Source organism: Galeopterus variegatus, unplaced genomic scaffold (genome assembly GCF_000696425.1).
Source record: "Galeopterus variegatus unplaced genomic scaffold, G_variegatus-3.0.2 Scaffold1650, whole genome shotgun sequence".
Taxonomy (NCBI): Eukaryota; Metazoa; Chordata; class Mammalia; order Dermoptera; family Cynocephalidae; genus Galeopterus; species Galeopterus variegatus.
Window position 1 is genome coordinate 275,094 of NW_007727761.1, and position 25,902 is coordinate 300,995.

Here is a 25,902-nt window from a genome sequence, read left to right on the forward strand (position 1 = left end):
GTCACTGCAGTGAAGGGAAGAGGGCTCTCCAGGTGAAGGAAACAGCACACGCAAGGGTTTGGAGGCTAGAGCTGGCGGTCTAGCCTGTGAGAGGGATGGTGACAAGTCTCTCAGAGCTGTATCCTGGGGCTGAGGGGACAGGAGCGGCCTGGAGATGAGGAATGGAGTCCAGGATGGACTAGGATCAGAGCAGGTGGGAATGTAACTTCTGCAGTATGCTTTCTGCAGAGTGCTGAGTACTGGGGTGGACTGTGTGTGTGTGTGTGTGTGTGTGTGTGTGTGAGTGTGTGTATGAGTGTGTGTAGCCACAGTGGTGGGAGGGTCTCAGAGTCTGGCCTGAACCACTGTTCTCCTGTCCTCTCCAAAAAATGAGGACTCCCTGGATGTACGAAATGAAAGGCTCTTATTCTGTGCACTTATTTAAGTCGGGAGAAGCAAAAAGGCCAAGTCCCTCCCTCTTGAGTGAGAGCGAGGAATTCCAGGCTTTGTCGGGGCTCCCGACCACTGGCCTCTGCCCAGGCAGGAGCACACACTCTTTCCCCACGGTGGGGCGGCCCCTGGGCTGCGGGGGGCACCATTCTTTGGTCAACAGATGACAGTGCTGTCTGTCATAAGCAGCCTGGCTCGAGGCCACCCTGTTCAGCAGGGCACATGCACCGGACCCTGGCAGCAGACCCAAGGCCTGTCCCAGGGCCAGGAACTGCTGGTAGAAGCAGCCCAGCTGCTCGGTGGCCAGAGGCACAAACAGCCCCTTTGGCCTCTTCTGTTATTAGCACTTGGCTGTGCAGCCTGGCGGGCCAGTGGCCAGACAGGTCAGCGGTGTGGTGGAGTCACTTTTGTGGCATGGTGGGGTCAGCAGTATGGCAAGTGGTGGCATGGTGGAGTCAGTGGTGTGGCATGGTGGGGTCAGCAGTATGGCAGGTGGTGGCACCGTGGGGTCAGTGGTGTGGCAGGTGGTGGCATGCAGGCCAGCGGTGTGGTGGGAGGGCAGAGACTCAGACCAGTGCTGGGTGCAGGCAGCCAGCCGGAGATGGGCTGCCTGAGGCCTTGGGGTGTGTGAGGCTGGGCTGGGTCTGGCCTTGATCATCCCTGAAGACGGTGGGGGCAGAAGAGAGGGTGGGAGGGGAGAGAATGAGAGACCAGGGCCCAGAGAGAGGAGAAAGCAACAGCTGCGGTTTAGGATGCACCGATTGTGCCAGGCAGCGTGCTGAGCGCTTTACACCCGCGCTCTCATTTCCCCTCCACAACACCCTGCCAGCTGGGGACTGTCATTTCCGTTTTCAGCTCAGGAAACTGAGGCACGGACAGGTGAAATCGTTTGTATGAAGTCACACAGTATGATGCAGAGGAGCCAGGGCTGAAACCCAGGCCTGACTGACAGCTCGGGTGAGTCACTTAACCTGTCCAGGCCTCAGTTTCCCTGTGGCTGACATGGGCATAATAACAGAATCCAGCTTCTAGGCCTGTTGGGAGTATTTAGTGATGCACCTAAAGTGCTTAGCAAGGCACTTGGCAGATATCCCACACTTACTAAATGCTTGTGATTATTCTGAGTCATTTATATTCATGGACTCAGTTTCCCCCCCATGCCCCGACAAGCCCATTGGATCCTGGTTTCCACTGTAAAAATGCCTTTGAACAGGGTGTAGTGGGAAAATCCTAGTCAGGCCAACAGCAAAGTCTCTGAGCCCTGTGCCCTGCCCAGCTCCGGACAGTCTGCTCTAAGTCATGTCATCTCCTGAGAGCACTGAAATGCCGATAGTTTGAGATTAGAGATCATTCTGGGTAATGCCAAGATTTGCCGTTTTCTGTTGGTTCTGGTCTTCTCTTTTTTCTTCTATCAGCCATTTTTTCTACATGCCCAGAAATCACACGAGCCTTCGAGGAGGGCCTGTGGCCAGGTGAGAAGAACATTGCCCTGCCTGGTGTCTCTCTGCTTTCTCCCTCCCCTCTCCCCACCTGATGGAAGCAGCCTGATCACTTGGAGGGTAGAGGACCTCACCATTGGGCTCTTTAAATCTTGTGGCTCCGAAAGCACGGTCCATATTCTTTTTTTTTTCCTTTTTGTCTTTTTTCGTGACCGGCAACGGATCGCAACCCTCAGTGTTGCGCCCGCACCTCGCTCAGCCAGTGAGCGGCCGGTCTGTATGTGGGATCCGAACCCTCGGCGGGAGCGCCACTGCGCTCCCAAGCGGCGCACTGTAGCAGTGCGCCACCGGGCCAGCCCAGCACGGTCCATATTCTAAGAGGGGTTGGGACTTGAGGTATAAGTGATAGACAGCTTGTATTTGAATGACTCTGTAGTTGTTTAATGTGAGTTACATTTTTTAAAAAACCCAAGTGCAACTAGGACTCACAACCATGATTTCACTGATCGTATTACTTATGGCAAGACTAGGTTAAAAAAAAAAGGAAGAAAAGAAAACAGAGAGGGCCAATTTAGAGAGAGGTATTCAGCACTTATAGAAGCCCAGCAGGGACCTGGCTGTGGAAGAAGTTGGGACATTGGCAGTGGATGCCTACAGCTTGCTGGGGTGACAGCCCAGGAGGTGGACATTGCTGGCCCATTGATCCCTATGGCTGGCTATATTCCAGAAGTGGGCAAACCCATCTCTGGGGATGATTTGCACCCTGTAGGGTCTTGGGCCTGAGGCTTGGAGGAAGGGAACATGGTAACTTCAGAGGCAGGGCCCAGGGTCTGAAATCCTTCCCGCTAACTCTGCCATCCCACTCCCCGCTGGCCATCCACTCTTCCATAAGCAAACCCTCATGTCCAGGAAGCAAGCTCAGGCTGGAGTCCCCAGGATGTGGGGAGCTAAAGGCTGGGGATATACATTTAGGAGCACATTGATTTCATCTCGAGCAGATAAAAATAGCAGGAAGAAATCTGAGGAATTTTAATTGCTGCTCCACATCTTTGGACTCTCGAAGGCCTGGTCCTTGTAGGCTGAGCACGAAAAGCTAGCTCTGCACGCGCAGCCCTGGTAGCCTGCCTCCCCGCTGCCCCTCCGCGTGCTTGCTCAGAGCCCAGTCTGTGGGGGAGACTTGTGGAGGGGCCCGCGGGACAGCAGGGTGGCAGAAGCTTCCTCCCACGGGCTCCCAGGCCTGGCTGGGAATCGTGGACTCAGGTTGTAGGAGACTATGGATGGGTTATGGGGTCTGTGGGAGTCAGAGCTTTCAGTTGCAAGTAACAGAAGCCCACCCTGGATTGCTGTAAGCAATGAGGCAATTTTGTGGCTTCTGTAATGATCCCATCTGCAGGAAAAGTACAGGAGGGTGGGCCGGGACCAGGGTTCATCCACCAGATATTTATCCAGGGCCTGCTATGTATCAGGCACTCCCCGACATTTTAGCTCGTTTGGGAAGAGATGCCATTTCTCTTTGGAAGCAGCTCATTGAGGTTTGTTTTCTGATGACAATTGCCTGGAGGAGCTAGCCTGTTTCCCTCCCATCTCTGGGGAGGAGGGCATCCCCAGTCCCCCATCACTGCAGCCAGTGCCTCCAGGAGCCATTCCTAACAACTGTCGCCAGTACCCTCTTTCCCATCTCCCCAGCCCTTGGACGATAATGATTCTGGCATCACTGGCCTGCGTGTTGAATATGGTTGGGATAGGTGGGTAATTTCCTGGCACTTTTAGCCTGCCATGCTTATGGGTAGAGAAAACCCTGAGGCATCCAGAAAGGGGGACTGTGTGTGCAGAAATAACAGAGGTCCCCAGGTGAGAGGTGCATGTTACAGACATGGAAATTGAGGCCCAGGAAGTGGACGGCCTTGGTTTATTCTCTCTCTCTTGTTTCCTGGGTATAGCCCTAGGGAAGAGATCTGCCCCACTGCTAGGACAGGGGAATGGAGCCCCAGAAGGTCTGTGCTCTAGGGGACTACAAGCATCATCTTGGCCTGCCACCCCATTCTAGAGATGAGGGGGCCGAGGCCTGGAGGATTCTAACCCACTCTGACACTTTCCATGAGACCTTTGACCAGTCACTTAATCTCCTGGCAGAGCCTCATTTCCCTCTTTTGTAAAGTGAGTAATTGTTGGGTTTTGTTAAATTAGGTTTCTGATCCACACCCTGCCCCTTCATCTGTCCTCCCCCAACCCCCATGGCTGTTTTCTCCATGTGTCCACCTATGTGTGGAGGAGCTGGCGGCACACTAAGTGTTAGGCGCTTCTCCCGATGTCCAGGTCATGTGTCTTCCTGTGCCATGGCACTCTGCGTGTCAAGATTTCTAGGTCCTGCTTGTCCTTTGAACCGCTGCGTGGTGTTCCAGTGCGGAGATCTAGCGCAGCTTCTTTTGATAGCATTGGGGTGTTTCTACTGTTGGTTGATAGGAACTGTGTTGCCCTAAGCATCACTGAACATGGATGTGCCTCCTGGTACATGCACTGAATGTTGTCCCAGGTTGGGCATTGAAGTCTTGAATTGCTGGGCATTAGGTGACTATAAGGAGAATCTGCGAAAAAGATCCCGAGCACGTGTCAGAAGTATGGCTCTAAAGGAGGAGGAAAGAAGCTGATATTTAGTGTTCCCCGACTTTGGATAAGACACCATCCTGAGCATTTTGTCTACATTTTTTCCTTGACTCCTCTTTGACATCTAAATGCCCATTTTACAGAAGAGGATAATGGGGGGCCAGAGAAGTTAAGTAATGTGTCTGCTGCCTCTCAGCTGCCGAGAGTGGGGTTGGGCCTAGGCCCTGGCACCCTGACTCTCAGATACACCCAGGTGCTGGGGAATAGAACATCCCTGTCCTTCCTCCTGAGAGGGGACAGAGGAAGGCCACAGCTAACTCTCAGCGAGGCCCTGGGAACGCCTGGCCAGGCTGCATCTATACAGTATGCTGGGAAGAGAGAGCTTGCCAGGAATTTCCTGGGGCAGCTCCAGGTCAGGCTGCTGGATCTAAGGGTTATGGGGGTGGCCTGGGCCTGCCCCCCACCCTTCTCTTCCCCTGGCGAGTCCCAGCCCTGTACATTCTTGGAATCTATAAGTTGTGCCGTGTTCTGTGGGCACCAGGAGTTTGCTTTGAAACCCTGTGGCACCAACATCTGTTAGCTCTTAGAGAACAGAAAGATTGACACAGAACTGCTGGGGCAGGCGGGTGGGGGAAGATATTAAGTTCAGGAGTATGAAATCTCAAAGACAAAGAGGAAAAACCCCAACCCGACTCCAGCCCGCTCCCCAAGGCCCCGCTTTGATGTGGTTTTACCATCCCCGGAGGCCTTATAAGGCATTGTGCCTGCAATTCTGGGCTCTGGGCTGGTGCTGGCCGCACTGGATGTGCCCGGAGGAGCTGGCCTCTCTTCCTGGGGCCCAGTGTGGGGTAGAGGAGAGGCTCCCAGGGCCAGCAGAGGGGACAGCACTGGGACTTGGGAGGGAGGGAGGTCTGAGCCATGTGGCCTGAGAGGCCATCAAGCCAGGCCACTGGGCAGGGGCAGCCTGGCACTAGGTTGGATGTGGCAGGAGCTGTGGAGATCCAGGAAGGTCTTTGATCAGGACTTGGAGCAGAGGCTGAGGCCAACTGTCCTGGAGGCCAGAGGGGAGGGGACATGGGAACCGGGGGCCAGAGTGATGGCTGAGTGAACAAAAGAAGCAATGAAGGGAGTCACTGCATACCAGGCCCCCCACTCAGGCTTCTTGTAAGAGCAGTGGTGAAGGTTGTGGGCTCTGGATCTGACACTTACTAGCTGTGTGGCCTTGGGCAAGTCACTTAACCTCTCTGTGCCTCAGTTTTGTTTTCTTTCTTTCTTTCTTTTTTTTTTTTTTTTGCTGTATATTATTCATTTAATTCATTTCTCTCCCACATGAAAAAATACATTCAGCTTATCCCAGGGTTCTCCAAAATTTTGTCTCATTACTATATCAGCTCAAATCTAAAATGTGATCATATATATGAGGTCCATGTATGCATGAGGTTTCTCAGGTGAAGTTCCTTAATTACAGCTTATCAAGTACAATAATTTTTCTTGATCTGTAGACAGTTCTAGAGGCTGGAAGTCTAAGACCAAAGTGTCAGCAGGTTTGGTTTCTTCCGAGGCCTCTGTCCTTGGCTTCCAGATGGTTACCCCCTGGTCTGTGTCTGTGCCTCAGTTTTCTTATCTGTATAGTGGAGATAATAATGGCAGTCCTTTGGTGAGTCTTTCAGCTTCTCCCAGAAGTGTTCTGGTAGTCATTTGATAATAATAGTAGAAGTAATAAACAACAACACATCAGTAACACTGGTGTGCTGAGCCCCACTCAGCACTTCGTATGCAATGACTTCCTTACTCCTGAGATGTCGTGACTGCTGTTGTCCTGTCTACAAATGGGGAGACTGATGTGCACTGGAGATAAAAGTCCTTCACCAGATAATGCAGCTTGTTCGAGGCGGAGCTGGAATTTGATCCAAGGTTTGACCATCTCTAGTTCCATACCCTCTGCACCATGGCTCCCAGCAGGGCTCATGGCTGCCAAGGGGTCTAAGTGCCTGGCTCCCAGCAGCACCTGCAGGCTGGTGCTGAGGGCCAGGTCTCTGGACCTTGAGGGCAGGGCCAAGTCCCCAAACTAGGGGAGTTGCTGTAAGTTGCCTTTGAATCCCGCTGGGCAGATGGGGGTACTTGGCCACTGACCCACTGGAAGTGCTGGCTGGGCTCTTTTTCTTCCACTTCTTTGAGCGTGATCCTTGGTTCCTGGCAAGTGCCAGGACTCTTGCCCTCCTCTGCTCCCGTGCCCACAGGAGCCCCAGTTCCACTGTATGAGCTTGGGCTGAGGCCTCCCAAGGATCTGGCTTGAATCTTTCTGTCCCCACATGCACTAAGTATCCAGAGCTGGTCACCTGGCCTCTCGGAGCCTCCTCCTCATTTAACTCAGGGCTCTTGAGAGACCTTTTGCAGAGGTTCTTGTGAGGATTCCATCGAGCAGTATCTCTTACACCATGAGGTACAGGGTGCAGGTGGCTGTCATGAGCATTGTTTGCCTGTCTCATCATCATTGTCCTTTTTTCCCTGAGGGGTGGGGCCATTTTCTTTGTGGAAAAAAAATGTTAACAATTATGCCTCTCTCTTTACAATTTGAAAATCATTTTATGAGCATTTATTTCTTGAGAGATGGGAAGAGCAGGGCTGTTGTGATTATAAAAGGAGTTAATATGTGTATGTGCCTAGCATGGTGCTTGACACATAGGAAATACACAGTAAGTGACAGCTGTTCTATTACTGTTGTAGTTTAGTACTGTGCCCATTTTACAGATAGGTAGACTGAGGTCCAATGGCAAGGGAGGCAGTAGAGCCTGAACACAATCCTGGGTCTGGCTCAGTATTCCACGTTGTCTCTGGCCTGGCAACTCACAGCTTGAGGAGCACGGATACTGCACATGACAAACTCTGGGCTATGTGGCTCAGTGGACGAGAAGAATTTTTGCCATAGTTGAGCCTTTGCTTGGCACAGTGTGTCAGTGGACCGTGGTGCCGAGGAGCTTTCAGTGTTCTACAGAACAGGGTATCATTTCAGCAGTAAGAGGCCAACCCCAGAACTTGCCAGAATTCTGCTTTGTGAGTATGTCAGAGAGCTTGGTCCTCCCATCAGAGAGCACTGAAGCTGTCATTAAAATGGTGACAATGGGTGCCTTGTCTACACACGAGCTTCGTTATAGGGGTCCCACATGGCTACCTTGCTGGTGGTGATGTTTGGAGTCTTTAAAACTCTTCCAAGCGTGCTGGTGAAAAGATGCAAGGACTCAAAAGTCTCGTTGATCCCGTCAGCCTTGCGGTGTGCGGTCGGGGGCGGCCCATGTCAGCACTGAGCCCCCCTCTGCAGAAGACCTCAGCGTGAAGACATTTGTGATTTCCTTGAAGGCTGTCGCCTGCTCCTATGAGGATGCACTGCCTGCCAGCCTTTCAGGGGAGGCGGCACCCGTCTTTCTTCGGCATGAAAGATGGGCTTTAATTGGCTGCCGGGGCGTGCCAGCCATCTAATGATGCCACCTGTGTGCGTCCCCTTCCTGTCACTGTCTCCCAGCTCCCCTGTCAACTCGGGCTCTGTTAACACAAACAGCCAGTTTACAAGCCCAGGAAATGTTCGGTGATTATAATAATTGGTGGAGGAGGAGAGAGGAGCCATCCTGACTTAAGGAATAAAGTCGCCTGGTTTTGAAGTAAATGGGACACCAGGAGTCTGAATGGCCACATTTTAACAACCTTTAAGAAAGAGTAGTAATGCCCTAGAAGGATTTGAAAGAAGAAAGAACAGCCAGCCCTAATCCACAAAATGTTAGCTGTTTGTCTTTAAAACAAAAAAACAGAAAAACAAGAGGCTTACCTCCAGCTGTGTCCAGTTGATGAGATCAGCTATACAAAGCATTGTTTTTCTTCTGTTAATCAAGATGAGGACTGGATTTTCTTTTAAGCATCTGAGGTGTGGGATTTTTTTTTTCAAGGAGAAGGTGTTTGTTTTCTTTTTTCTTTTCACAAAGAGAAGTTGATGACAGCTGCTGAGTTTGGGCTTTTTTATTGCTTGTCCTTTCGTGGTTGGAGAATTGCTGCCATAGCATCATTGTGGCTGTTAAGAGAGATAAGGTGGGGTAACCCTCCAAACCTTGTCTGTCCCCCAAAAGAATAGTATTTCCCAAAGTGGGTTCCTTGGAACATGAATCCCATGCGATGCTTTTGAAAAACAAACGTCCAAGGTCTAAATAGGTTTGGAAAATGCAGTATACGCTGGCACTTAGAGATTCACAGTGTTTATACCCATATTTATAACCATATAACCGTTCATGCTATTTATAACTGCAGTAAAAGCCCTGATAAGTCCTGCAGTAAGAGACCTTGTTTAACTTTGTTTAAAACAGTCTTCTTTGATCACAGAACTCTTCTTGGCAGAATAAATACAGAAGACAGTTTAACAAGCCCTTGTCTAGCTTCTGCCATATCTAGAGTCATCCTGCTGGGGTAGGTCAGATAAATGGGGCCTTTGTCTGTTGACAGCCCAGAAATTTCCCAGCCTGTGCACCAACCAAACTCCCTTTACCAACCTGCCAACACCTGAGCGGCAGCCTGACCAGGCTGGTTGGGAGGAGCACTGCCGTGTGGATGAGATACCAGACATTTTTAACTCACTGGAGGGAAACAGGCAAGGCGAGTGCAGGGATCAGGCTAGTCACTGGAAGGGGTGTGTGCCAGAGAAATATGGGAGACCTCATTGAAGCCCAGCTGTAGTCAGAGCATGCAGGTTCCTGAATGTTGTGCTGAAGAGCTTGGGTTTATGCTAAGGGTATTAGGGGCCCTTCACTGCACACACCAGGCCCTCTGGGCTTCTTTATAAGCCCACCAAGACAACCTTCCTGGGATCCTCTGCTAGAGGAAGGATCCCAATGGAGATCTCTTGTTGGGGCCTGCAGGGGAGGCTTGTCAGTCTTGTATCTATCAAGTTGGCTCCACAGGATAGAGGATGGACATTTTTTGATCTTGTCTTTGCAGTTCCAGGGTGGAGGGTGGAACTTCCTTTCTCAGAGAGAAGTGTGGTCCAGTGCAGTATTTCATGGTGGGCCGTAGGCTGGAAGGCTACTTCCTACAAAGCATCGCGATAGTTAACTTTCCAAACGCAATAGGAGCCACCTCAGTTGACCTGAATTTCCATCAGAAGTCAGAACAGGGTCCTCACCACGCTGACACCGGGTTCCCACCTGACCCCGACACTTTCCTGATGCCTCTACTTTGTCTTCCTCTAGGAGCTCGTGGGTGAAGTTTTCAGAGAAACTCTCAGCGAGGAGGAGGAGGAGGACTTTCGGCTGGAAGGTACCTGGAGTCCATTGCTCTCTTCCCAGCAGCAGCGAGGTGGGGAAGGGGCTGTCCAGTTGGCTGCATGTCCCATGTACTCCAGAAAATCTGCAGACGCAGTGGAGGACTCTCTGGCTCTGGGGGTGGGCTGGGAGTGAGGAGTAAGAGCAAGGGCAGAGCTTCCTGGGCCCAAGCCCCGATTGGAGCCCGACCACCTCGGTTCACATGCCAGCCCTGCGCTGTGTCAGCTCTGGCCTTGGACAGGTTGTTGAACCTCAGCTTCTCCCTCTGGGGGTAGTAAGAGTAGCTCCTCAATGTCTGCAGACCCTCAGACAGTGTTAGGCTTGTGCAAGCACCGCATATAGCAGCTATTCTGTTTCCTCATCTCTCCATTCACGTCTCTCCCCTGGTGCACAAATGCATGTGCACACAGAGACACACCCAGCCAGCCTCCACCTCTCTATCTGCAGCTCTCACTCCTTCCTTTCTTCGAGGGGCAACGTTGTATTATATAGAGAACTAGGACCCTAGAGTAGAGGGCCAGCCACTGGCGTGCTGATTCGACCATGGGAAGCACATCACCTTTCTGAGCTTTGGTTTCTACAATCGTATTATGCGAATAAGGGCTTTTTCCCTGCTTGGCTACCAGAGTTGGTGCAAGGAAGAGATGGTGTCGTGAAGCTAAGAGTGTTTGCCTGTTGGGATAGTACTTCCATTTTTTATTCAGAGGTAGAGAGGAGAATCACCAAACCAGGACAGCCTTAGGAGAGTAAAGACCTCTTTATTGAGGCAAGGGCAGATAGCTGGCTGGAGAGCCGGGGGGGCTGTGGTGCAAAGATTTCTGGAGGGATCTAGGTCTTGGAGGTCCTGAGAGCCTGAAGAGGAGAGCAGACAGTCCTAGAGGTTCTATAAGGGAGCCAGGACCAGACCTGAGGACGGTGGCCATATCTGGCCTGAGAGCTGTAGCAAATGTAGAATCTCGGCTCTACCGCAGGCCTGCTGAATCCGAACTGCATTTTCATAAGCTCCCCAGGTGACTTGTATGCACAAAGCACTTGGAGAAGCACTGTGTGAAGACATTCATCCAGTTGCCCGGAAGTTGGAGGCAGGCTGGGGATCCAGGTATCTGTCGAACTTCGCTCAAACATGAGCAGGCCCTGAATCAAGGGGGAGGAATCCCATGGGCAGAAAGCCTTGTCCAGGCTGTGGGTGTTTCCCTTAAGTGTGTTTGCCTGTGGACCTGGAGCTGCACTTGGGTTCAGTGGCTTTGATTCTTGTCATTCTCTGGGTTTCCCCAGGCCTCAGCTGTCATCCTTGGCTCCATGGAGAGATGCCAGGATTTGACATCTAGAGGAAATCTGGGGAGTCAGGTGAAGGTTTGCAGGATGCAGGCCCTGGAGATCGAGATGACCTCTGACACGTATTACATGGGCTTCAGCATTCATTCCATTTATCTACACACTTGCTCATTCACACGGCCACTTATTAACAAGTTCATTCTCTTGTCCATCCATCCTTCTGTCTATGTCAGCCATCATCCATTCACTATCCATCCGACAACCCACCCATCCACTCATCTGTCTATCCATTCATCCATCCACCATTCTCCTGTCACCTTCCAATCAGCCACCCACCCACTAATCCGTGGCCACCCATCCAGCAAACATCCGTCTGTCCATCCGTCTGTTGCTTCACCCATTGCCCACTCATCCTTCCATCCATTGCCTGTTCATTCATTTGCCTACTCTTCTGTCACTCATTCATCAGCCAGCCAGCCCTCATCTGTCACCCAGCCATCCATTATTCACCCTCCACTTCCCATGCTGCACTGTCTGTCCAGCATCCGTTCACTTATCTCTTAATCCATTTAACCATCCTCCATTTACCATCAGTCTCTCCATCTATCCATCATTTATTGGGTCCCTCGTTAGAGTCAAACACTACAGGCTTTTCTGTCCACTGGGGCTCAGTCTGAAGACATGTAATTGCTTTCACATGAGATGTTTTTGCCTATAAACAGACATGAAATGAGCCACAGACCAGTTCTAGCAGAGACTTGCTCTGTGACCTTGGGCAGGTCCCTCCTTCTCTGGGCTTCCCCCTCGTCCTTTGTAACATGATGAGAGGTGACATGGAGCTGGACTTGGTGGGTGCTCAGAGGACATGGAAACCTTATAGGGAGGATGAACTGCTCTGAGTGTAGCACTTGTATACACTGGTTGACAGGTGGGGGCTAAACATGCAGGGCCTGAGGGTCTCAGCTCCTGTTAGAGAAAGGGTGTGGGATTGGTAGTGCTTGGTCTGACCCCACGGCACACCAGCTGCATGTTGGGCTTCGGGGCACTCTGGGCACCTTACTGGGCATATTGGTACCACCATTGATTGGAGACGGGGGGCGGTTGGGAGCCACTGTCCTGCCTCAGTTTCCCAAGTAGGGGTTGGGCTAGGTTGTTGGTCAAGCTTTTCAGCACTTTTCTTCAAACAAAAACTTACACAGAAGCACAAAATGTAAAATAGTTAAAACAGGTTTCAGAAAGATGCATACAGTATGATATCGTTTATGTAAGAAAAAAAAACGCACCAGACAATCCTCTGTAATTTCTTGGGGTACCGCATATGTATATTATTGTGTGGCTAGGGACCTAGACAGACAGTAATAATAGCTCCTTCCAGACATGCGAGAAGACTAAAACTGGAAAGGGTGGTCAAAGAAGCTTGTAGAATTATCTGTAATAATGTTTTAACTTTTACAAAAAGAATGTAATCATGCATTCCTTGTGAAATTAAAAACTAGTGATAGTATTTAAAAGTGAAAACAATATAGAAACAAGGCAGTAAGAGTGGGGCTGCTCTGGTTTGAGCCAGGTGGGTGCCTGGACCTGTCTGCTAGGCCTAAGACCTCTTGGAGGGACCCTGGGCTCAGTGGCCATCTGTGGTTCTCTGGCCACCAGGGTGGGGGATGTAGCTGTGGATGGCGGGCCACCACATGGCTAGGTCTGGTGAGAGCAGGTGCTGCTGAGTCCTGGCTGTGGAGAACCATCCACCTGCCTTGGACCTGGGGCTGTGGGTGTCCCTCTGTGCTACTGGCCAAGGGAGAACAAGCTGAGTCCTGAATCTCCTCTTTGTCTTCCTGTTGGCCAAGTTCATTGCCTCTTGGCAGGCTGGAGAGCTGTTTAAGAGAGAAAAAAGGCCATCTGAGGCGTGAAGATAAAAAGAAGTCTTTTAGCCATCCCAGGAGAGGATGGCTTTAGCTCCTGCGTTGTTATGTAAAGCCGGCCCTAATCCAGCATCTTAACCGCCTTAACTGGCCAGCTGGGAGCGTGAGGGATGGGAGATTAAGGCTGGGCTTGGTGCGAGGGCTGGGGCTACGGAGCTCCTTTTGAACTGTGGAAAGAACAAAGTAAACATCAAAAAGTCCCAAGCTCTGAGAGCTGGTTGGGTGTGGCAGGGGTGAGGAGGGGAGGCTTTAGTGAGGAGGAGGGGAGCAGGACCCTCCTTCTGCTGACCCTGCAGGGGTGTGACGACAGGGGAAGGGAGATCCCACACTCACCCCCAGCACCCACCTGGCTTCCTGCTTCCCCAGCTCGGCAGGACACCAGGTGGTGGCAGCCTGTGGCTTGTTTCCTGGGGTGAAAATGGGTGCCAGGCCTGTTTGGCAGACCCACGTCACCCTGCATGGCATTGAGGAATCGCTGTGTCTGAGGGTGTCCTCCCCAACCAGAAGAGAAAGTCCTACAAACGCCTGCATCCCCTTCTCCCTGGGCTTCCTTTGCCTCCATCCAGTGCGGTCCCTGCCCCTGCCCAGCCTCTTGACTCGCTTCTCTATCTCACTCTCTGGCTTCTGCTTGCTGGCCCTCACATCCCTAGGTACCTCCTCCTTGTCTTTTGACCTCTTGGCATCTTCTATAGAAAGACTGTATAGAGCCTGCTGGTCCTGCCCTCGTAAAGAAGGCTCTCAAAGCCACTGAAGTCAGGTGGCCCCTCTCCCTCAGGGGCCAGGCCCGTCTCTCGAGGCTCCCACTGCAGCTGCTGGGCAGGTCCTGCTTTGACCCAGCCGCCCACTCCCCACTGGCTCGAGCCTGCGTGTGGACTTGGCAGCCCAGCATGACTCGGGCTTCCAGGCCTGAGGATGGGTGTGCCTGCAGTCACCAATTCTGCCACACAGGGCAGCAGTGTTGGGACTGAGACTTAGAAGCTGAGCAGCCTTCCCTCTGTGAGCCGGGGTCTGTTCAGCTCTGCACTGGCTTCCAACTTTGCCTTCCTCATCAGCCCCTGAGAGGCACTGTTCTCCCTTCATTCTGACTTTCTGGCTTTACCACAACTCACTGTGTGACCTTGGATGAGTCACTTCACCTCTGTGCTTCAGTTTCCTTGTTGGGTCCTCATAGCACTTCCTCCTCAGGGTTATTGTGAAGACAGTGACATAATTTATGTAAGCCCTGAGAACAGCCTGGGCTCAGAGTAAGTGCCCAATGTATGCGAGCTGTCATGATTCTTGTTGTTTCATGGGCCCAGTTTTCTTGAAGAGGGGCCAGCCCATGTTTATAATCATTTACCTAGTCCAGATCAAAGAAAGCCTGTTTTCAAAGCTTCTTTAATCCTATTAGGATCTCCGAATGCCTCCTTGTACTCCAAGTGTGTGGCGGAGGGTCTGGCATGCTGTAAGTGCTCAATGAATACTCACTAGAAGAATGAAAGTCAACACTGTGAAGTCACTGAAATCAGGTGACTCCTTCCCTCCGGCTGCTCAGGTCCTGCGTACCCTCCTTGGGGCCCGGGCTGGTCCTTCCAGGCTCCCAGGTGTGAGATTCATCACCACTGACAAAACTGAAGAGCCCTTGGGAGGCCGTTAGTCCCTTTCATTTGTGGTGGGAAAACAGGCTCAGAGAGGGGAAGTGACCTGCCCAAGGTCACACGGCAGACCGAGAACAGAATCCAGGCCTCCGTCTCCTCCTCATGTAGTACTTCCTGAACACCCTCTGCAGGTCCTGCTGAGCCCTGTGTTCACAACCATGAACAAGACTGGGGGGCCCTGTGGTTAGGATATTCCTGGGAGGGAGGCAGGTGGTGAAAACATAAACCAGTGAATGAGCGCATGAGTTTCTGATAGTGGTGGTCTGCCACGACGTAAAACCCAGTGAAAAGTAGAGCATGGGAAGGCCTGTCTGAGAAGGTGACATTTCAGCTGAGATGCAGGTGCCAGGAAGGAGCCAGCCATGGGAGAATGTGGAAGGAGAGCAGCAGTAGGGCTGAGCAAAACCCAAGGTGGAAGGAACTTGGTGTTTGGGAAGAACAGAAAGGAGGTGGGTGTGGCAGGAGGAGACGTCAGGGATGAGGCTGGGGCAGTCGGCAGGGGTCGGACCACGCACTTGGGTTGAAGAGGTTTAGGTAGGTGACTGCCAGACTCTGACTTCCAGTTTAGCAAGGTGACTCTAGCTTCTGGGTAGAATGACCTATGGGGAGCGAGGAAGGGGGCAGTGAAAACCAGGAGGCCACTGCAGGATTGCAGGCGAGAGGTGTTGGCACTGGCCTGGCATGGGAGCTGTAGGTCTGGAAGGAAGTGGATGGGCCTGGGTTGGGGGGTGAGGAGGTAGATGAGGCCAAGACAGGGGTCACGGATATACCTTAGACTTTGGGGAAATGTCAGTGTCACTTCTGGGGTGGAAGTTTGGTGGGTGACTGTCAGGCCTTCTGTTTTCAGACATGTCGGGTCATACTGCCCATTGGACATGCAGTGGAGATGCCAGTGGGGGTGTGGGGAGGTGTCCCAGCAGTGGGAGCTGGGGGTTCAGGGAGCAGCTGGCTAGGGAGAGAGAGTCAGGACTTCTCAGGAAGTGGCCACAGCAGCATCACGTGACTCCCAGGCAAGGCTGGTCGATCCACAGGGCTGGCTAGTGGCTTCCCTGGAAGACTGAGAGGAGGAGAGTTGACTGGAGAGCTGCTGCGGGGACCCCCAGGCGGAGGAGCAGGCGGGCCACACCCCACTGCTTCCCTCCTCAGTTCAGAGCCAGGCCTGTCAGGGAGTGTCGTCGGCCCTGACTCCACTCCCCTGCAGTCCCCCCAGCGCCTGAGCTTCAGCGGTGACAGAGAGAACAAGTGGACTTTGTTACCTCGGCAGTTTCTCTCAAGTCTGTTCTTCATAAAAGCTCAGCTTGAACAGTGGAAATTCTGACTTGTGTCAGATACTGAGGAGGTTTTAATAGTTTCAAGTAGCTCGGGGTTACATTGTAAAAGTTGAATTTCATCACGTGTTTTAACTTGGGTGGGGTGGGGGAAGAGGGGAAGGGACATGATATTTTTAGCCCATAGAAGGCTTTTTTTCCCCCTTTCCCTCTCCCTCTCTCAGTGTCCCCCTCCCTCCTTGAACAGATGTTTCTTCTCAGTCCTATTCAAACCTCAAAGCAGAGTGGCCATCAACCTCATGCTCTGATGAGAAAAAAAGGCCAGAATGCTATTTGCTGGGAAGGTTTCTTTCTTTCTTTCTTTTTTTTCCTTTTTCTCTTTCCCCTCAGTTACAACTGGCCCTTAAGCAAAATCTAGTAACAGTAAAATGCATCATGGGGAGGCGGGATTGTGAAGAAAAAGACTCCAGGTGGCATTTCTGGTGTCGGGGAAGAGTAGACATCCCCTGTTGGAAAGAGCCAGAAACCGCCCCAGAGGGCACTGCATTGGGTAAATTACTGTTGTGGTGGTGGTGGTGGCAGTGGTAGTGGTGGTAGTTGTTTTTCCTGAAAAGCAGGAGCTCAAAGTGATGGATTAGTTAAGTCGGGATTCTTTTGGTTCTTTTGGAAACTCAACCAAACTTGCTTAAGCTTTTGGCTCATGAAATTGAAAAAATCCTAGGTTAGATCCCTGGCTGCATTCAGGAGCTCACACACTCAGCACACACACGCACGCACACGCACACACACTCACACTCACACTCTCTCTCTCTCCCCCTCTCCATCATCTCCCCCTCTGCCCTCCTGTTACCCTCTTCCCTGAAGGTGGCAAGGACAGCTGAGTGAGAGATCCCAAGTTGCAATGTTTCCTGCAGATGTTTGACTCTCACTTAACTGACTGTGTTGAATCTATGGTTTGTGGGACCCAAAGCTTGTACAAGTTTGGGGGGCCCTTCTTAAGAAAAAGAATACTCAATTTTTCATGACCATGAACCACATATATATATATGTCCTGCTAAAGCTAAGTAAATATATCACCCACTCAGCCTCCCCTTAGCTCATTTCCAGAAATGCCCATTTTTCCTGAACACCACCTGACACAAGGGGAAGCTTGGGAGGTCAGAATGGAAAGAGACAGCAGTCTTAACCGATTGAGGATAAAATACCTGATTTTGAAAATATTACAAAGCATATGACCATGTGAACACATTGCAAAGGCCCTTTCTGACTTGGAAGGCGCCCTTGAAAGTGAGAGAGCCTAGAAGCTTAGTTTCACTAGCTTCACAATGAACTCTACTTTGCTACGATTTAGGACCAGCCACAGTGGCTGTCAGGATGAAATAAGCTGGGTCTTGTGGGGGTACTGCGTGCATCCCTGAAGCTGGAGGGGGATCAGCCCTACACAAACCACATAGATCGAGAGTAGGGGAGTGTGGCTCACTAGAGGAAGGCCAGATGCTATTATCAGAAGAAGAACGGTTGCTGGACAGGCAGGAACAGGTGTCAACTGTTGTGTGCCACAGTAGAAAGACCCGTGGCTGGGGAGTTGGGAAACTGGGATTTTAATTCTTTTCTTTTTATACCTTCTGGATTTAAATCCTGGTTCTGCTACATACTGTTGTTTTCATTTTGATGATGACGATGATGGTGATGATGATGCACCTAGGGAATAACAGGCACTGTACTATATATATTGGGCGACAGAAGGAAGATTCAGATGATTAAATGATTGATGGTAATAATGGTGCAATACAGCTTGCTGTGCAGGGAAACCTAACCCAGGCCCTGAGGATGTGAGGGCATGCTTCTCAGAGGAAGGGAGGCTTAAAATGAAGACCTGAAGGGTGAGCAGGAGCTGCAGAGGTAGAAAGAGTGGTCTTGGCAGTGATAACAGCATGAGAGCACAGCAGGGTCAAAATGTGGAAAGCAGTTCCGTGGAGACACGGGGCTGAGAGGCAGCAGCAACCAGATCGTGGAAGCCTTTGGACCCATCTGTAGGGTAGGGAGCCACTGGAGGGAAACGACTTGATCAATTTTGCTTTTTAAGCTTAGTTTACCCTTTTGTAAAATGCAAACAGTACTAAGAGGACTTAGATAATGGTGTAACTGCTAACTTCACCAGCATTTCAGTGCAGCCCGCCAATGTGTGTGCCTGCGCTTACAAACACATTTGCGTATCCAGGACCCTTACTCCCTATGGAGAGCCTGCTGCACGTAATGCAAGAAACCATTTGGCCTGGAATGCACATATGATATCTTTCTCTTTTTACTGGCAGCCGATTTACCCGCCTAATTATATTTGGCATAGGCTAATATTAAAATTCATCGGCATTCCCTCTAACAGCTGCTGTCGGAGAAACTCAGAAACATCCTGGCAAGCTACCCTGAGACTAAAATATTTGCAGCAGATAATCTGTACGTGGACAATTGAGAAAGGACTGTGGATATGTTAGGGCAAGTGTCCAAACTCCAGCAAGGAAGCTCTGGTTTGTGTTAAACCTTACATTGTATCAACTTAGAACTTGCCAGGTAATGGGGCTAAGAGAAGGTCCACCATGCATTTGAAGTGTTAGTAATTTCTGGTCTTTAGAGGGGGCTGATTTAATCATAACTGTGTTTCAAATTTATCTCTTCTTTCAAAGTTTAATATCAACCAGGCCTTTCTGGATTGTGTTAAAATAAGCTGGCATTTGCTAATATCATCCAGGATTTAGATTTTAGCCTAAATTTCAATGACCTCCTTCCCATGCCAGTTCTCAATTTCAATCAAGCCAGAATTTATGCCTTGTTTGCTACGTTGCCAATCTTCCTTATGCCTACCTGTAGGATTTGGTGCAATTCAGCAAACCAAGGTGAAATTTCTGCTCTGTGCATGTAGGGGACACTGTGGGCAACCCAGGAGCAGTAGCCAGCAGGACCCCAGCTCTCAAGAAACTTGCATTCTGGCTGTGCAGATGTGGAGGCTCCTGGGAAGTGATCAGAAGATTCCAGACAGGACTGTACAGAATAAAAGTGATAGGTGAATGGAGGTAGAGAGCACCCTGCTAGCTCCGAATGCGTTTGTACAAATTAGAAAAAGGTGCCCCTCCTCAAGACACCTTTCTGCCCTCTGTCCCCAAAATGTCATAAGCAATACACATATCAATGATATCTATCATGTGAATGGCACCTCCTGGAGTTACAGAGTGCATAGCCTGCTTCTCAGAGCTAGTCTCCCAGTGACCCCAAATGACCCCAAACCAAGGGAAGAGAGCCCTGAGGTGCTCATCCTACGGGGCTGTGGGAGGAGGATCTGTTTTATTTCACAGCCCTTCTTCTGATGCTGTTTGGGTGGTGCCAGCTGTCAGCAGCTCTGGCTGGGTGGCCTGTGCCATCATTCCCCTGGGTCACTGCTGTTTGCCAGGGTATGCAGTCCCTGGTCCCGAGGAAGTGACCCCGGCTCTCCCAGCATGTGATCCCAAAGAAGCCTCCCATTGGGCCCATGGTGTGGGGGGAAAGGTGGGAGTCCAGACCCGTGATCAAGGTTGCCACCATTTGGGTACTCCCTCCCTCTTCTTTCTCCCTTTCTTCCTCCCCCCCTCCTTTTTAAACTGGGGGAGGGGAGAGGGAAGAGACTGTCTTTGATCTCAGCGGAGGAAAAAAGTCTGTTCTGTTCAGGCTTTTGGCTAACACAACAAACAGTGTTTAAAATTTAACTTTGCTTAATTAATTAGTAATTCTGTTTAATGCTGTCTGATCTCCCTCCAAAAGGTATTTTGAAGCTTGAGAAGGGAACATCAAAGGGAGCCGGGTGAAGATGGTCAAGTAATGCATTTAATCTGGCAGTTGCTGGGGGTGGAGAGCTGCCAGGTTGGGAGCTAATGTGGGAGAGAACCGTCATTTGGTAAACACAGAGAGCCAACTCCTCGTGGTGGTGGTGTGAGGAAGGACACAGAGCAGCTTCCAAACAGAAGGCGCTCCACAAACCAACCCCAGACTTGTTTGGGCTGAGAATTGGTTTTAAGAAAACAGAGTTGACATTTTCTTCCCTCCATGACCTCTGTGTATGGTTGGGTAGGTTGTGTACTGCACAAGGGTGTCCAGTCAAGTAAGGAAGCAGTAGGTAAAATCTAATCTGTGCCCTGCTCATCAAGCATACACCCTGGTGGGGGAGGAAGGCTGCATTCACCTCAAGTAGTGATCCACAAACTTTTCTGTAAAGGACCAGATAGTACATACTTTATGCTTTGTGGGCCATATGGTCTCTGTTGCAACTACTCAACTCTGCTGTTATAGAGCAAAAGCAGCCGTAGACAATGCATATGAGCATGACTGTGTCCCAGTAAAATTTTATTTACAAAAGCAGGTGGGACAGGTTTGGTGTATGGAGTTTAGTTTGCCAATTCCTGTTCAAAGTCATCCAAAGGAACTTCGCAGACAGGTGGAAGTCTTTGCTTTCCTCCTTACCCCATCTCTTCCTTTCCTTTTTCTCTTCTTGCTTTCCTTTCTTCTTTTACATTAACAGTGTCTCCTACAGCTACTCTGACTTGCAATTGAAGTGGTCAGAGTCCCCCTGAAATTATGGTCCCCAAAAGATAATCTTTTGAAAAAAAAAATCGCTAGGCTAAACAGAAATGAGACAAAGAATGGACTCGGACTCTGTTACCAAAGCTTATTTTAACAGAAATATCATTATTCTATCCCTGATTGGTGCGACCCGAGTGGCCTGCAGTGAGCACCGTTTGCCCTTCTTCCACCTGTGGCGAGCCTGACAAGGGCTGGGTGGAGGGTCATTTGATCTGCACAGGGATGGCTGGGGGCCATGGCGGTTTGACTTGGTTTGGTTTCATAGGGTTCATATATGGATGTAGACTCAGGGCTCTGAGTCCCAGCCCTCGCCTCTGGCACTAGGGTCTGCATGGCTTTCTGACCGGTTCTCTGTCACTTCTTCTGGCCATTGGGCAACGGACAACAAGAGGGTGAAAGGTCTTCTTTGGTGGGAGCAGAGGGTGCTGACTGTCCTCGTTCTTGACCCCTAAGGCCCCAGGGCACGATGGATCACAGTCCTTCCACCTATCTGTGCCGAGCCCTGTGCTGGAAGGGACCCCCTGGCAGGTTCATTGACATCTGGCTGCTCCTTGCATGTCCAGTGCTTTTCTGAGCTGGGATGGGATGAGGGACCCGCTGGAGAAATGGGGACAATCCAGACAACATTGGTCTTTGGAGAAGACATGATGGGTCGAGGGGGATGTTTTCCACCCTCTGGGTGAGGAGAAAGGAAGGAGGCTGGGGAGGACCTGAGGGGAGGACAGGCTGGGTGGTGCATGCTGGGGGCAGGGTGCTCCAGAGAAGGAGAAAGCAGGGACAGAGGTTGCTTCTCTTTGAGTTTTATCAAGTGGAACATGAAAGGCAACGTTGAACCTGAAGGTGGTTTTCTGATAACTTCCCTTTGAACTTGAAGTTTGGTTTCGATAAGCCTGGCCGGCTTGCATCTCCAGCCAGGACCTCTGCAGAGGGAGGCAGCAGCTTTGAAGATGGAGCTGGGCTTTGTTTTTCTTTCTTCTTTTTCTTTTTCTTCATGTTTTCCCCCCTGGGAAGATTGAATAGAGGATGTTGCAGGCCATGATATCACTGTGGTTTCTCCAGCGGGGCAGTTTTGGGGCAAGGGGGATCGTTTGGATCTAGGTTGCCAGCTGAGACCATGGCTCATCTACATCCTTTGCAAGCCAGCATTTATTGAGCACTTACTGTGTGTCAACACTGTGCTGAGTTAGCACTTTGGTCATTGCCCTCTCCCAGCAGCTCTATGAGGGAGAGACCATGATGTCCCCATTTTACAGATGAGGGGACTGAGGTCCAGGGAAGTCAAGTGATTTGTCCAAGCCTGCCCAGGCTAGTCAGTAGCAGAGTCAGCATATGAACCCAGGATATGAATCCAAACAGGCCATCTCCACTGTGACACTGTCATCTAGCTCAGCTACACCTGTCAGAGATGCTGGATGCTTCTAGAGCTGAGGGCTTCACTTAGCACTGGGAACACGGAGAGCCCCAGCTCCCAAACTCGTGGGGATGACAGTAGGGCCTACTGCTTTGTGGCCTGATGGAAGTGGCTATGCATTGTACCCTGTCTGGTCCTGTGATGGTGGCAGCTGTGGCCCAGCAGGGCACCAGGTAGATTTGGGATGGAGGAGTCAGGGTGGCCAAGGCTGTATGCGTGACTGTCCTTGGATCCCTGGCTGATTGCCCACCTGACTTCCCTGGGGCTCAGGGTTCCAATGGAGTGGGACACCCTGGCCACTGAGGTGTTTGTTTCGGAGGAGCAGGGAGGGCAGGACTTTGTTTTATCGACTACATCAGAAGTCATTGACATCAGTGGCCTTCCCCAACAACCACCCCAGTAGTGAGGATGCTCAGTACCCCCACTCTCAGGGTCCTCCGGGGAGTCAGATACTCTTTTAGGTTTGTTCTTCATTGTCTTCATTCTGTGGAGCCACCAGGAGAGGAGGAGGGATCAGTGACGAAGCCTGCCCCCAGGTCTCTAGCTGGAGTTCCCGGTGGCTGTAGGGAGCGGTTGCCTTGACGTGCGGGTGCTGTGGGCCACGGGCTCCCTGCATGCCACTGGGTGTGCTCGGGGTGAAGAGAAGGAAGGGGCTCCCAGGCCCAGCCGGGGAAGGAAGCTGTTGTGATGGAGCTGCCGGGCTGGTCAGTCAGCTGTTGCTGTGGCTTTCCTGTCCCGCCTGGTCTGAGCTGGTGAGCTGAGCATCCCTGTCTCTGGCTCGTCTTCCTCCCCACCCGGACTGTGTGTTTCTGATATGATGCTTTTGTGGACGTCCATTCGTATCCCAAAAGCCTGGCTCCCAAAAGAGTTAGTGGGGTGGGGCTGTCACTCCCCTGACTGTTATCCCTCATGACCAGGATCCTGCCTGCTGGGCCCGGGCTCTCACTCTTATGCCCTTTATGGTCATGGATCCTTGAGTCCACACAAGAATCCTCTGGGGAAGGGACTGTTGGCATCCTCATTTTATAGCTGGGAAAAAGGAGATGTCTAGAGAAGTTATGTGACCTGCCCAGGGTCACACAGTGCGGAAGGGGTCAGAACCCAGGCAGAGATGGGCCACTCCCCCCGCTGGCTTGCCTCTGTTAGATGGAAGGAGGCAGGCCCCGAGAGCTACCACATGTCCCAGATCAAGCCGCTGGAGGTTCAGAGGGGCAGGCTTGTGGAGTGTCTGTGAGCCTGATCCAGGTCACTCGGTCTCAAATACCAGCTCTGTTGTTCACTAGCAAAGCACTTAGCCTCTCCATGCCTCATTTTTCCCATCTGGGAAATGGAACTAATAATGTAACTGCCTCACAGGGTTGCAGTGGGGACTGCATTGATAAACAGCAGGTGCTTAGTTGGCGCTGTGCAGGGCCTGGCACTGTGGGTTTGTGGCCTCATCTTCATGCACGGTGGTGCAAGGGCGAGAGGCACCATGGAAAGTGCTTTGGATACCTGCTGGGAAGAGAGCTGGGGGCCCGCAGGACAGGAGTCGCCACCTGAGCATCCTCCCCCACCCACCATACTTTCCCCAGTGGCCACTCTTGGGTCCTGGTCTGCAGAGCTGGGGTGTGTGAGTGCGGTGGTGGGGAAGATGCAAAGACCGAAGAGGGGAGATGCAAAGACCCCTGCCCTCCCTCCTACTTTCCTGGCCTAGCGGCCTTATTTCCCCATGCTCTGGACTTACCAAAGAAGTCTCTCTGGTGGGGCGTCTCAGCTCACATGGCCCTGGATGCCCTTGGGTCAGGGTGGGTGGGGGAAAGTCCTTCAAGTCAGAGCCAGGCTCAGTTAGCTCACCTGCAAAACAGGACAACAGAATCACCACCCCAGGAAAAGAGGACCTTGAATGGTATATAACCATAAAGAAATGATAAATGATTAGGTAATGGATGTGCCAACTATTCTGATTAGGTCATTATATGATATATGCATGTATTGAAACAGCACACTGTACCCCATAAACATGTACAATAAAAAAAGTAAAATCTAAATTAAAAAAAAAAAATCACGTGCTAGGACAGTGTAGAGAATCTAATGAGAGAGGAGCTTTGGGTGTGTTCTAGAAAAGCCATCTTGAGCCCTGTCCGTCAGACAGAGACAAATGTGCAGAAAGGCCAAAGGAGTCTCATGGGACATTTCAGGATTTGAGGAAACCTGTAGTCTGGGTCCTAGGTCATGGACAGTGGTGCCACCCTGAGTTGACTGCCAGGCACCTCTTGGTGGTGTTCATGGGAAAATGGTGTCAGTGGGTCATGGAATTTCACCCCCCCCCCACTGCTCTTGGAAGGACACACGAAGGACCAGGACCTTTGGCAGAGGGGAGAGGTGAGCAGAGGCTGGATGTAAGGCACAGGGTGAGCTTGCTCCCCGAGATGCCATTTATGTGTGGGTGTCTGTGTGCGGGTACGTGTGCATGCTGATGCACACACATGCCCTTCGCCAACCCAGCTGATCTGCTTCTGTCACTCCTGACCAACGTGCCCCATGCTGAGCCCAGGCAGGTGAGAGGAGGCAAAATGTGAGCGTGGAAGGCAGCAAGGCTGTGCAGCAAATGGCCCCCACTGCTCTTGGAAGGACACACGAAGGACCAGGACCTTTGGCAGAGGGGAGAGGTGAGCAGAGGCTGGATGTAAGGCACAGGGTGAGCTTGCTCCCCGAGATGCCATTTATGTGTGGGTGTCTGTGTGCGGGTACGTGTGCATGCTGATGCACACACATGCCCTTCGCCAACCCAGCTGATCTGCTTCTGTCACTCCTGACCAACGTGCCCCATGCTGAGCCCAGGCAGGTGAGAGGAGGCAAAATGTGAGCGTGGAAGGCAGCAAGGCTGTGCAGCAAATGGCCGTGGTCCCCGAGTGCCCTCTCGGAGCTCCCCCCAGCCCTCCCCTATCTCCCCTTTGCCCTGACACTGCCCTGGTGGCCATGTGCCTTTGCAGGGCACTGAAGTCATGGGCTGCAAAATTGGGGCAGAGGGTGGGGCCTGAGAGGCCCATGCACATGCATGCAGAAGGGGTCTCCCCTGAGGCAGCCCTGCGCATTACCAGAGGCTGGAGAGTAGAGTGGTTTTGACCCAGCAAAGGGGTGGGGCAGGGCCTGGGACAGCACTTTGGCCTCCTTCTGGGCCCCCCTCTTCATGCCTTCTCACTTGCCTCCCCGGCAGTGGCCCTGCCACCTGAGAAGACTGACGGACTGGGCAGTGGAGATGAGAAGAGGATGGAGAAGGCCGGTGAATCTTGCCTGGGCTCCAAGAAGCAGCTGAAGTTCGACGTAAGTTTCCTCTCCAGGAGCTGGGCCCTAGGGAGATGGGTTTCATCTTCTAGGTGGTGCTTTGCGAGGAGGGAAGCTGAGGCTCATCCAGACAGGAGGGCCCCTTACCTCCTGCATGAACAGCTACCCTCTGTGGGGGGGTTCCTCCTGCCACATCCAGGGCTGCCCCCACTCAGTGCAGGCCCCACTGCCCATACCCCTCAGCTGAGCCCCTGGCCTCTCCACGTGGGGGTGGCCAGAGCATATGGCTGGGCAGTGGCCCAGTAGCCCAGGAAAGGGCATGAGAGTGGACGTGGGGCTCTGGTGTTGCTTTTATCCCTCTGGGCCTCAGTTTCCCTGTGTGGCCAGCACAAGGGGTACGCCCTCCCAGAACTCACAGGCTATCCATCCTGCCCTCCCCTTTACCCCAGCAGTGTACTAAGCTCCTTCTGTGCACCAAGCACAGTGTTGGTGATGACAGCGAGACCCAGGCCTGCCCACATGGAGCTTACCACTTCTCTCCACCCTCCCTTTCCCCTCTCTCCTTCCTGAGACAACTGGGACATAGCTCTGGGGTCAGCAGACTGGAGCTAAAATCCTAGCTATACCACTTAGTAGCTGTGTGACTTGAGGACAAGTCCCTCAGTGTCTTAGTGGTCTCACTCGCCTTGCCTGTAAAATGAGGATGGTAACAATATCTGCCTCCTAGGATAGCATGAGCATATGAGTT

At 51.7% G+C, this 25,902-nt stretch overlaps 1 protein-coding gene across 1 annotated transcript in view; it reads left to right on the top strand.

Moving 5' to 3' along the window:
- NKD1 (naked cuticle homolog 1 (Drosophila)) overlaps window positions 1-25,902 on the top strand; it is an 85,058-nt gene that overhangs the window by 49,127 nt on the left and 10,029 nt on the right. Inside the window, exons 4-5 of the mRNA XM_008578252.1 lie at window positions 9,701-9,767; window positions 25,087-25,193. Of these exons, the coding sequence (XP_008576474.1) occupies window positions 9,701-9,767; window positions 25,087-25,193 (174 nt within the window). The remainder of the gene's footprint in view (window positions 1-9,700; window positions 9,768-25,086; window positions 25,194-25,902) is intronic.